The sequence below is a fragment of the Grammomys surdaster genome, unplaced genomic scaffold, assembly GCF_004785775.1.
Source record: "Grammomys surdaster isolate TR1022 unplaced genomic scaffold, NIH_TR_1.0 114296, whole genome shotgun sequence".
NCBI classification, from domain to species: domain Eukaryota; kingdom Metazoa; phylum Chordata; class Mammalia; order Rodentia; family Muridae; genus Grammomys; species Grammomys surdaster.
Window position 1 is genome coordinate 1 of NW_021612517.1, and position 12,147 is coordinate 12,147.

A 12,147-nucleotide genomic window follows, 5' to 3' on the forward strand; every position below is an offset into this window, starting at 1 on the left:
TGCATCAGTCCCAGTGCATGGCCAATCTCATGGGCTGCCACGTGCACCAGGTCTGTGAGCCAAACACCTGTGGGCCAGTGGCTTAGCAGGGAGCCCTCAGGACTTCCACTCCCAGTCTTGCTCCAGGAGGCCCAGTGCTGATTCTGGGACTCAGCTGCAAGCCACCCTTAACCCACAGCCAAGGAAGATAAGTATGTTTTCCCAGCCTAGGCTGTGAGCTTGGCCTTCAGGAATGCAACTCCAACTCCCTCTTCAGTGGCATGTGGGGGAGGGGGGTGCGGGGACGACAACTCAGGCCTGTGAGAGCCAGAGTTTCTCTTCCTCAATTGCTTGACCCTATAAGCAGCCACCCAAATACTCAGCCCCAGGAAACCCTTCCTGCCTCAAACCCTTTGTAGCCTACCACGGAGGAGAGGATGACACCCCTAACAGGACAGACCAAGGAGTTGGGTCACCTTTCTTCCAGCTGTAGCGAGTGGGGCCCAAGACCCAGTACTCGCTGTCATCAAAGTGAATGCCACCATGGGGTGGGAAGAAAGCGTGGGCCAGTTCACCCGTGGGACCATCAAAGCAGTGGTGCAGAGCAGAGACCAAGCAGTCAGTGTGGTTGACTGGGTAGAAACCTAGGAAAACACAAGGCTGCAAATAATACCTGCGAGGCTGGGCGTGGTCAGGAGCACTTAAGTTACCCACCTATCTTTAGGTCACTGGGACGTTCAGGGGCCACCTCGCGGAAACTGAATGGGGAAACATCACTCCACATTCGAAAGGCAGCAGCTAGGCCCTGCCGGGTCTCTTCCGGGCTTAAAAGGTTCCGTGGAAAGGAGAGAATCCTGGGGAGGGAGGGTGGCAGTAGTATGTTAGAATCAGTGTTGGCGACAGTCTGAGTTAAGGTCTGACCTACCCTCCTCGCCAGTCCAGGTGGCACCTGTATGTGAGGTTGAAGTGGTCCCAGCGCAGCCTGGCCGGTGTCAGTGTGTAGCGGCGTCTCCGGGTTATCAGCATGGTCAATAGGCTGGGTACCTGAGCAGTGGAGCCACCTGCCTTTGGCGCATCTACATTTCCCTTCACAGGAAGAAAGATGTAAGAAGGAGAGAGGAACAGTCTCTAATACCCAAGGTTGTTGTTGAAAGCGGACTTTTAGGCAATGGGATAGGAGGAGGCTGTGGATTTGTTTGTTTAGTCCACCCTTCATGAGTTGTTTAAGCCAGCACCCCGGCAAACAGCCGGTGGGAGTTGTGCCAGCCATGGTGGTGCATGCCTTTAATCTCTGAACGCAGAGGCAGGTGGTCTACAGAAGTCAACCTGGTCTACACAAGGAAACATTGTCTCGAAAAACCGAAAAATAAAATTTAAAAACCTACTGGGAATGGGCAGAGTTTGAGATGGATGCTTGTCTCCCACCTCCAGCGACTGCTGGAAACGCTGACTCAAGATGCTTGGAACCAAGTACTCATATGCAATCCCACAACCCACAACCCCCCCCCCAATGCACACGCGCACACACACACACACACACACACACACACACACACACGGGCCCACTTGATAACACCCTCAGATGCTGACCTGCTCCTCGCACCTCCAATCCCTTTAGTTCTCTCACCTGAGCTGCACTCCAGGTGGTCTCTGTCGGCGGCGGCCCTAGCCACTCTAGCAATGCCAACGCGGAGAGAAGGCACAACCCGCTCAGGACAGCCCCCAACCAGCGGCCCTGTACAGCGCTGGACGCCTCCGGACGGAGACAGGCCCGGCAGCCCATGGCAGAGTTGCAGTCGGGTTAGGGCCACAAGGGGCCGCGCGACGTAGGGATCTGGATCGCAGAGCTGGGGTGGAGTGGGAAGGGGGTGGGCGGCAGACGGCTCGAGTTACAGCCCTATGGTGGGGTGAGAACCCGGCTGCTCTGGCTCAAGTAGGGAAACAGCTCGCCTGTCTAGGACAGTCCGCATCCCCCGGTGGGATTCCAGGAACCAGGCCATAGGGTCGGCGGCAGAGGCCAGAACACAGCCCGCAGTGTCGGGGGTCTATCAGGATACGAGTTGCAGGGGCGCTCAGATTTGGGGTAGGAGCTCAGTTGCTCCCCTCCCTGCGCCCGCTTGGTTGGAGCTGAATGGCCTTTAGTTTTTCCCCTCAACCCTCTGGCCCCATAATGAAAATCGGGAGGGGAGCCTCGGTTCTGGCCCGCAGTGACTGAGTGTAGGGAGCATACCCGCCAGAGAGGAGCGCAGAGCGCAGAGCGAGGGGACGTGGCATTGAGAGCAGGGTGGCTGAGCGGGCAGAGGGGAGAGATTGCAGTAGGAAAGATGCCTCAGGAAAGACAAGGAGGAGGAGACCAGTGGGAGTCCTTAGGACATCTGCTTTAACCAGAGGGTGCTCTCGTTGGACCAGTGCAGGAAGTTTGGGGAGGGTACCAGGACCTGGAATTCCTGCCCAGCCTCGGAGGAGAGGGGGTTAAGGGAACTGAATCAGGAGCTGAGTATGGTGGTCAGGCGCAGTAGGGCTAGGAGCTATGGTCCAAGGTCTGAAAACTAGACCAGGTAGCCGATAGCTGTGCTAGGTGGGTACAGAATGAACGCAGCATGGCAACTGAAATGATGTCTGGCACAGCTGCGATCCCGGACAGAGCGGCTTGTGGGTGGGTGAGTGAGGCAGTGAGAGCAGGCGAAGGAGAAAGGGCTCCTTCCCCCTCCCAGTCTTCGTCTTCTCCCTCCCAGTCTTCCCCTCCCAGTCTTCGGTGCGGGCTTTTGACCCTAGGTGATTGCAACAATGTACCAGCCAGCAGAGTCAGAGCCAAACAGCTGAAGCGCCCTGCGGCCCGGAATAGCTTCGCGCTGGAAGTTCTTGAAAAGGGTCAGCCATCTGCCCACTCCCTTCGTTACTAAGTATTTGTTCCAACAAGTGGACCCTCTTCTTGCTTCCTCCCTCTGCCCCAGCTCAACAACTGTCAAGAGCTTGGTGGCTTCCAACCCAGTACCCTCTCTAGTCGTCTTGCTTTGGCCAAAACCTTCACAGTTCAAGTCCTGCCCTAAAGGGATGGAAGGAGTATCAGGGAAGGAAGAAGCGCAAAGTGGGGTGGGCTCCCTATGCCTTTTGGAGTTCCTGAGCCCTCTTGTGTCAAATCACAGCCAGAGCACTTATGCAGGCCTGTATCCTCAACCAGAGTATGTTCCTGACCTACAAGCAGCCTGGAGCCGGATGCCGGGCGGGGGGTGGGGGGGGGGGGGCCGCCGCCGGTGAGGATCTCTGGGGCCTGCCCAACACCCTTAGGCAAGGAACGGGAAGCAAAGTCCGATAATCTTTTTATAAAATACAGGGGTTTTGAAGGAGGGTCTGGGATCAGCCACAGCGTGTGGAGTGCGCTCACACGAAGATCTGAATGCGGTCACGGATGGGCTGGCGGCAGATGGGGCAGGCGTTAAGCGCAGCGCCACAGGGTGCGCACGCTCCATGGCCGCACTGGAACACTAGACGGATGTGGTTGTCGATGCAGATGGGGCAGGTGATGCGCTCCTCCATCTGCCTGTAGCGGCTCTGTAGCTCCTCCACCAGTTGCCGAGGCGGGCCAGGGACCTGGATGGCATTTACCACCTCTGAACCGTCTGTGGGATGAGGTGAGTGGGAATCAGCAACAGTAGGAAGATTAGGTGCAGGCTAGTGAGCATGCCACGGGACAAGGAGGAGCCAGGCCAAACTCCATTCTACCCACCTGGGCGTAGCTTCTTGCTGATGACCACCTGGCACCTGATACATTTCTTCATCCTTCGAGCACACTCTGCCAGGGGCAGTGCACTGTTAGTAGGGCTGGACTAGGCAGCTGGGCCACCCCGGTCCTCCACACCCCGAACTCACCCTCACACACTGTGCGGTGCTGACACGGTGAAAACAGAACTAGCAATGCCAGCTCCGAGCACACCAGGCACTCGGCAGCCTCTGGCCCTGCTGTGCCAGAGACATGCAGGTTCGTCACGGTGTTAGGAGTAGTCAGCACATGCCGGGGGCCCGGGGGCACACCCCCACCGCCACCTGCCTGTCGCTCCCTGCAGTTGGAGGAGGGGGCTTGAAAGGTGGCCTGATGGCCTTAATGGTTGCCCCCCTACACAGTCCCCATCATGGGCTCACCTGAAGCGCTGGGCACAGCCCTGCAAGGCCTTGAGCACTCGGCCTTCTGTGGCCAGGTCCAGTGGGCTCCGGCCTCGGTGGTTTGCGTAGCTCACGTCAGCACCCTCCAATGCCAGGAAGCAGGCCACTGCAGCGCCTACAGTCAACTCTGTGCTGCCTGGGAGGCCTGAGGCCTGTAGCTGAGTGGCAGGACATACAGATAAGGGTGGAAACCCAGAAAGACTTGAAAAAGCCTTTGCTGGCATTGGGCTACCCCAGAAGTCTGAACATGGTACTGTTGTCTGGGCTAAGGCTTCTGGTTCTAGGAAGAGTGGGGAAAGCAGGCCCCAAAGGTGCCCATTGCTGGGCAGGTGCAGAAACTCAGATCCTTCATCCCAAATGAGCCCACAACTTTTTCTAGGTTGGTCTGGATTAGAGGATGACTCCTGAAACTCAGGGTTCCAAACTGCCCTACTCTCCAGAAACCCTGGTCCCCTGGAGTATAATGGGAAATGGAAACTCGCCCAGGCCCTCCTTTCCAGTACCCACACCATACTTCCTCACCCTTGACAGCAGCTGCAAGGGCCCTGGGTCTCCCCCAGCCCTGTCAACCACCAGGGGCAACAGCTGATGGCGCTGTAGTGCCACATGTAGGGCTGTATCGCCCTCCTCGTCCTCAGTGTTGACACTGCAGCCTGCATCCACTAGCAGCGGTACCAGCCCCAGGTGAGCCTGCTGCACGGCCAGATGCAGTGGGGATTGAAGCTTCCTGTTACGCACATTCACATCACAGCGACCCTAGGGGAAAGGGCGAGCACAGGCTCAGCTTTGACATCCCACTTGGTCTGGTTCCTGGCCTCAGGTGGCCCTGAGACAACCTGTACCCACCTCTCGGATTAGGACCTGAGCCACTTCACGGTGGTTGTTGAGAGCTGCCAGATGTAGTGCAGTAAAGCCGTCTTCCTTCTTGGCATCCACCAGCTGCCGTGCCCTTGCCAGAATCTTTCTAACTGCTCTGTAGGAACAAGAAGGCATGTCCATGGGCTTCTCTAAGCAATTCACCAAGTGCTCTGGATCAGAATAGCCTGGCAGTAGGTCAAAAGGCTGGGTGACAACAGTATGCCCAACCCCCACACTCACAGCACATGGCCCTTAAGGGATGCATGGTGCAGCAGTGTGAAGCCCTGGCTATTGGTAGCAGTGACATCGATGCCAGGCACCTCGGTGAGGACTTCAACAATGCTGCTGGCACCGGCACCCGCAGAGATGGCAGAATGCAGGGGTGTGTCTGCATGGGCATCCTGCAACAGAGGGGGGGTGGTCACACAGCAGTGCCTTTCTCCTAGGTCCTTGACCTAAGGCTGGTTAGTGGCAGAGAATCCACAGACTATCACTTACCGGCAAGTTGACATCACAACCACGTTCACACAGGATCTTTACCACCTCTAGAAAGCCCCTCTGTACAGCCACATGGAGGGCTGTGCTACGTGTGCCATTCCGCGCATCCACCCCACATCCTGCACTCAGGAGCATCCTTGTGGCCTCAGGCTGGTTCCTAAAGGAAGAAGTGGGAGGGTTTGGGAACAGTCCATTTGCACACTGGCCCTAAAGTTCATTTCCCAACAGGACCCACTAGCCTGCCCAGGCCTCACCCCATGGCTGTGTAGTGCAGCGCAGTGTTGCCCTCCTCATCTGGCAGGTCCACACTTGCTCTGGCCTGCAGCAGCAGCCGTACCAGCTCTACCTGGCCCAGGTAAGCAGCCACCTGCAGGGCAGTTCTGCCCTGGTTCTTGGTGTCCACCTGTGAAGAAAGCCAGCACATGAACTCTGAGCACTCTCCCTAATGGCTATAGGAAGGACAGGGTGGTCACTTGCCTGCTCTGGATGCCTTCGCAGTAGATCCAGAGCCCGGGCTACATTTCCCAGTGCAGCCTCTACTACCAGCCTCCCTGGGTGCTCTGGGTCACTCTTCTGGGTCCGAAGCTTGTCCAGGGCCACACTCAGTGAGCCTGGGGGCAGGGTTGAGGTAAGTGTTGGCCAGGGGCTGCCCTGCCTCCCACCAGCCACTGAGACTGATGCCGCACTTTTGTTCTCTCTGGCACGCTCAGCCACATCCAGGTTGGCATCTTCCTCAGGCCGGTAGGCCACTAGGCAGGAGGGGCTGAAAGTCCACCGCTGACCGCCAACTGCCACACGCAAGTTTCCATCTCCAAACACCTTCACCACCTTCCCTACTCGGCCCAGGGCCTGAGGAGAAGAGGTGGGATCACAACAGGTCAGAGGTGGCATAGACAGCAGTGGGGGGTGGGGACGATGTGTTGACAACAGACATTAAGACTCACAGGGGCCATGTCGTCAGTCCATTCACCATGTCCAGCCTGCAGTCGCTTCACAGTATCAAGGTCATCGATGACCCGGACCACATCACCCACCCAGAAGCTGTTGTGCTGGAGGACAGAGAATCCAATGAGGGGAGTTCCTCCAGCTACTTGTGTCTACTCAGGGTCATGTAGGAGGGCAAGAAGACTTAACCTTGGCCCCAGTTCCTGCCTCAAATACAACCAAATGGTCTGGCTGCTCAAGGGCCTCAGGTGACCAAAATAAGCCTGGGTGGCCAGCCTGAGCCATAGGGGATAACAGTCTGAGAAGCAGAGACCAAAGTCCAGCTCTGGAGATGTGTGAAGGTCAAGAAGACCTGCTGTGAGGGTCCCTATCCACTGACCAGATGCAAGGCAGCATGGGAAATGCAGTATAGATCCAGGAAAGAAGATGAGGGTGGAGTTGGGTGAGAGGCTGGGAAGGAAGGTAGGTAGGGCCAGTTGGGGTGTGGGGTTCCTGTAGGGATCTATGCACACACTCATGTGCAGAATGAACCTGCTCTAAAGTACCCTCCTCTAGGTTCACACTGGACGTTCCCACCTATCTGGCACATGTCTCATCTCCACAGTCCAGTGTTCCAAACAGCTTTCACAGAATCTACTCAACCTAGTCTCCAACACCTTTGGCTCCTTCAGTCTCCTTACAGACTACTCCATCTGTCTCCGTGGTGCAAGCAGCATCTCAAGACAGTATGGCGAGCAACCCCAAGTTTGTTCTCAGGACAGAGCCCTTGGCCCACAGGTTCTAGTCTCAGACGTCTGTACTTCATTCTCCTGTGTCCCTCACACCTGTGTTCCCATCTGGTCTTACTTCCACCCACCAGGTTCTCCCCTTCCTTCAGGTCTGCAAACTCCTGGGGAGACTGGTGCCTAGTCCTGCGTAACCACTCCCAAGACTGAACAGGTACACGGAGGAAATTAGAGAAGCAATAAGTGGGGCTCAGTCCAGCCCCCTAGGCACCTTGGTGAGAGCCCCAGGGTGGAAGGTCCAGCGGGTCTCATGGTTGAACTGCACACGCACGTCCCCACGGTCTGTGATGCGGTGCACGGTGCCCATCTGTCCGATAAACTGTGGCGGGTCACGGAGGCTATGGCTGGGTCAGGCTGGACGCTTGGGGCAGGAAGAGGGATAGGGGTCCAAAGGACTTGGGAAGGGGAGCCCATAGGGAGTCAGCAGAAGAGGTGGCTCACCTCTGCCATCCTAGGGTTCCAGCCACCATGGCCTTCTTGCATGTCCCTTAGGACATCTGTGTCCAGCAAACACTTGACCTTGTCCCCACGCTGGAAGGGTTGGCCATCAGCACTCACCCTGCGTTGCAGCTCTGCTGGCTTGCCTGGGGGGAGGGTGGCAGGCTAGGCCTCAGGAAGCAAACCTGCCCACCCCAAACAGTACATGCCAGGGTGACACAGGTACAGTCAGGGCAGGAGGGCAGCTGGTGTCAGAGCCAGCCCCATACCAAGCTTCGGGAGGTGCTCCTTGTAGTAAAAGCCGCCAGCTGCCTCACCAACACATCTGAGATCCACCTTGCCTTTGTGGCCCACTCGGTACACATTGGTGGTTCCATCTGCCCATGTGACACTAGCCACACTTCTGCCTGTCTCCACATCCCAGCCACGGATGTCCACCACACGGCCTGTCTTCCCTTCGCCTCCTGGTAAGACAGTATGCACACTGACAAGCTTAGTGTGCCTTAAGGCTGAGCTGTAACCAGCTTCGCCTCCCTGTCTCTCTCCAGCCACCACTCACCATCTTGTGAGCCCCATTCCCAGTCAGGGCCTCGTACCACTTTTGCTCCTTGAAAGATGCCCCTCAGTGGGATGCGAGGGAGGCCCTGTCGGGGACTCAACGTAACCCTGTAAGAGAATGAGTCTGAGGCACACAGCAGTGATGGCCAGGTTCTGTGCCACCCACCTTGCCCATCTGTCATATCAGCATCGGGGTCTATAGGGTAGGTATTCTGGATCTCAGGCCAAACTACTGCCCTTGAATGGTTTCCCAGCAGACCTCCACTTTGGGAGAGGGAACAAACTATCCAATGTCTCTGGGCTCAGAGACTTTCACCAAAACCAGGCTGGAAAGAGACCTGAGATGACTCTTGGAGCATAGTCCATGCGATCAGTCATGACTGCTGCCTATAGGGCAGCAGGGGCAGAGCCTGGCCCAGAGAAATGAAACGTTATCTAGCCACCAGAACTGACACCTACCCTCACCTCGGGCTCACCAGAAGAGGAGACCTATACTACACTTCTCTCCACATATAGGAAAGATTAAAGCGATGTAGAAAATAAAAGATGGTGTTGGACTGCCTTCCCAAGTCAATCCAACAAAGACCTGTCTCCTGTCATCTCTCTGCATCAGGCCCGGGCCATTCCCAGCTGTATCTATGGGCTTGAACTACCCGGTGACAAAGCCTCTCTGCCAGGCCTGGTGACACCAGGGGATGATGTATGTTTCAACTGCTTCTGCTATCCATGTGGCTACCACATTCAGTGCTCCAGTATGCCACTGTACTAAAGAGTCACGCTTGCCTGTCTCTAAGGGTGAAGTGACAGGAAATCCCATCCATGGGATCCACCTCACAGTGTGCCTAGAAAAAGCCTTCAGTGAGAAATGGGGAGTAACATTCTCAGGGCTCTAGAATAACCTGACCCCGGCTATTCTTCAAGGAAATCATGCAGGGAGGGCTTGCTAGGTACTTTTGGAAGTGACTCGGCCAGAGGTCAAAGCCTGACTGGATGTCAAAGGCACCAGTCAGAAGGCCCTGGGGAGGCAGGCTATTGCTTAGGGAACTCACGGGCGTGAGTGCGATGTCTCATAGCGCTCGAAGGCATGGGTAAGGTCATGCTTGTTGTGCATGTAGCATTGCGTGCAGAGGTCATAGTCAAAGCAGACACGGCACTTCCAACGCATGCCACGAAGCCCATGTTTCTTGCAGCAGTCACAGATAATGTTGGGGTGGCGGATACCTAGGTGTAGGATGGGGTTAAGTGAGGACATGCTGGTCTCCTGTCACCTGGCCAGCCCCACCCACAGCTGAGAATCAACACACACCGATTTGGGCGTTGTCATAGAGCAACAGGTCATGGGCACCTTGGTAGCCAGCTCGATAGTTGGTACGTGTGCCCTGGTCCCACTGAACGACAACTGTACGGTCGGGGGTCGAGGGGCTGCCATGGCGGCCAAGCTCCACCACGGTGCCCACACCGCCCTCACCTCCATCCTGCTGGCCCCATTTCCAGTCCATTCCGCGTACCACACGCATGCCCACCTGCACACCTGCATGGGGGTCCAGGTCCATGGTGAGGGGGGTTGTTCAAAGGCCTGTAACAGAGAGCATCCTTACTCTATGTCAGAACACCACGTGGCCAGGCTAATCCCAGGACACATTTCAGAACACCATGTGGCCAGGCTAATCACAGGACACATGTTGAGGTGACCACCTGGGAGACAAGTGTGGGTCAGGAACAGAGAAAACTAGGCCAAAGGAAGAAAGGACAACAGGGGCTTGGGAAAGCCAGGAGCATTGGCCTACAGACCAGGACCAGAGAGAGTCAGGAGAGAGAATGGTGGGGAAGCAGAACAGCTGTTATACGCAGAAGGGCAGTAGTCAAATGCAAGGGTGCCCTCTACACTTAGAAGTCACTACAGTGACCTGAAAGGAAGGGACTGGAAGTAGAAAGAGTTTAAGTGGACAAGCCCAAGGAACCAGGAACTGAACCTGGTACGGTGGCCACATGCTAGTGGATCTACTTCCAAAGGTCTGCGTGTGATGCTCAATCAGCATAGGTACCCTTTAAAGCTAGAGTTGGACATGATGGTGCATACTTTAAACCAGCACCCAGGAGGCAGAAGCAAGAGGTTCTCTGTGAGTTCAAGACCGGCCTTGTCTATACAGTGAGTTCTAGGCTAGCTAAGGCTACATACTGAGAACCTGTCGCCAAAAATTAAATTAATAAATAAAAAATAAACCTAACAGATATACATTGTAGACTCCCATGTGAAAGACTATATGACCATCCATCTTTCAGAAGCAAAGACTATTTTTCTGTGCAGCTCACTGATACATGGGACTGAATTAAAGGGCTGTTTTCCCACAAGTTGTTTTAACGCAACTGAAGAGGCAACAATGTGAGCGAGGAGGCTCACGGTGTAAATCCACAGAGAACTCCCACAGTCTGTAAGAAAAAGGCAGGCAAGCTGAAAATGGGCAAGACACAGAAACACACACTCCAGGACACGCACTCCACATGCAATGCCTTGTTACCAGGACGCTGCTCATAGGCAGGACAAGGTCCCCTGCTCCACATTTCAAATGATAGTGCAGGGAAGTCATACAACACTTCAGGGGCAGTCTTAAGAGAAGCATGGTCTAGCTGCAGAAGTGGTACACTTACAGAAGCACCTGCCCCGTGTCCTTATGGTGAACTGGGCCCTGAGTATTCAGTGCCCAAGAGAAAATAAACTTGCCTTGCTAAGTGGGGCAGCAGAACAAAGATGAGAGATGTGGAAGGGGAGGAGCTAAAGGCAAGAGTGTCAACTATAGTGACTCTACGCACAGAAGTTTAAAAAGTGGGCAGGCACGGGCAGGGCATCATAGCCAGCCACGCCCAAGCTTTAGGTTATTTATGTGGCCTTAATCGTACTAACTTTAAGTATGTCTCTGTACTAACCTTAAATAAAGTCTTAACATGTACAAGGTCTTTCCTAGACTGAACTCAAACTCACCATCCTGCCTCAACCTTCAAAGTGCCAACATCAAGGCACACAAAAGAACTTGAGTCTGACATGGGAGGCTCAGGGGCTCCTGCACTATGACAAGTCACTTCATCCCATGTAAGCACCTAACTGGGGAAGGGGGGGGGCTGCCTAAAATGAGCAACGCCAACAGTCCTGTTCAAGGATACATACGTAGGCTTCATAAGAGGCTGAAAGATTACCCCCAACCTGGTTTGAGTGCAGCTGTCAGCATTACAGACAGGGTCCTGCCTACTCTATCTGGAGCCTAGTAGCACTACTCAGCCATGAGGCAGAGGCCAGATCAGGGATAAGTAAGCAACAAGAGGAATACAATACACACCAGCCTTCTGTCTGGGCCCTTTTCCAGGCCTTGCCCCAGACTGACATGCCTTCTGGCCTGCCCAGTTCAGAAAACATTCCCAGTGGGAAAACACTATAAACTGTGAAACCACAGGTGGGCAGTAAGGAAGACCAATAGCCTTGCCTAGCCACATACACTGGCTGATGGCTGGGTGTCTGCAGCCAGTGGTAGTGGCCTGAGCACCACAGGCTATCTCAGAGCCAAGTACAGTAAGAAATCCAGCACCACTCAGAAGCCTGTGTGTATACACAGGGTGCTGCCACATGCAGACTCCGGACGTGCATCTCACCACATTCTCAGGAGCACAAGCCTCCTGGCCTGCATGGCCTTGTGCAATTTTCTTTTAAATTTTACTATTTCATGTGTATGGGTGTTTTGCCTGCATATGTCTGTACACCATGTGTGTACAGTACCAGGAGAAGCCAAAAGAGGATGTGAGATCCCTTGCGACTGGAGTTACAAGTGATTGTGAGATATCATGTGAATGCTAGGGATTGAACCTGGAAGTCATCTGAACAAGCAGGCAGTATTCTTTAACACCAAACCATCTCTCAAGTTCCTTCTGCAATCTT

General features: G+C 54.9%; 2 protein-coding genes across 7 annotated transcripts; both read right to left on the reverse strand.

The window, feature by feature from the left end:
• Positions 1 to 4: 4 nt before the first annotated feature.
• Mmp23b (matrix metallopeptidase 23B) lies at positions 5 to 2,203 on the reverse strand (the record flags this gene model as incomplete). The annotated part of the gene is made up of 5 exons (XM_028784128.1): positions 1,607 to 2,203; positions 929 to 1,065; positions 694 to 833; positions 456 to 623; positions 5 to 67 (listed from the first exon to the last, which is right to left on the reverse strand). Coding segments are annotated over exons 1-5 (664 nt in total), but the record flags the coding sequence as incomplete, so codon positions are not given.
• A 1,079-nt stretch (positions 2,204 to 3,282) lies between these two features.
• On the reverse strand, positions 3,283 to 10,403 carry Mib2 (mindbomb E3 ubiquitin protein ligase 2). Of its 6 annotated transcripts, none has more exons than XM_028784125.1 (18): positions 9,529 to 10,402; positions 9,272 to 9,443; positions 8,224 to 8,330; positions 7,934 to 8,128; positions 7,668 to 7,810; positions 7,438 to 7,533; positions 6,441 to 6,545; positions 6,183 to 6,345; positions 5,974 to 6,107; positions 5,751 to 5,899; positions 5,497 to 5,653; positions 5,239 to 5,399; positions 4,987 to 5,113; positions 4,663 to 4,896; positions 4,120 to 4,298; positions 3,850 to 4,037; positions 3,707 to 3,772; positions 3,283 to 3,599 (listed from the first exon to the last, which is right to left on the reverse strand). In XM_028784125.1, exons 1-18 carry the CDS (start codon positions 9,773 to 9,775, stop codon positions 3,361 to 3,363), a joined length of 2,862 nt encoding a protein of 953 aa, XP_028639958.1. In that variant the 5' UTR covers positions 9,776 to 10,402; the 3' UTR covers positions 3,283 to 3,360. The 6 variants fall into 6 exon arrangements, with proteins under 6 accessions (XP_028639958.1, XP_028639957.1, XP_028639956.1 ...); XM_028784124.1 differs by having other exon boundaries at positions 7,438 to 7,545; XM_028784123.1 differs by having other exon boundaries at positions 5,974 to 6,345; positions 9,529 to 10,403.
• Positions 10,404 to 12,147: the final 1,744 nt, after the last annotated feature.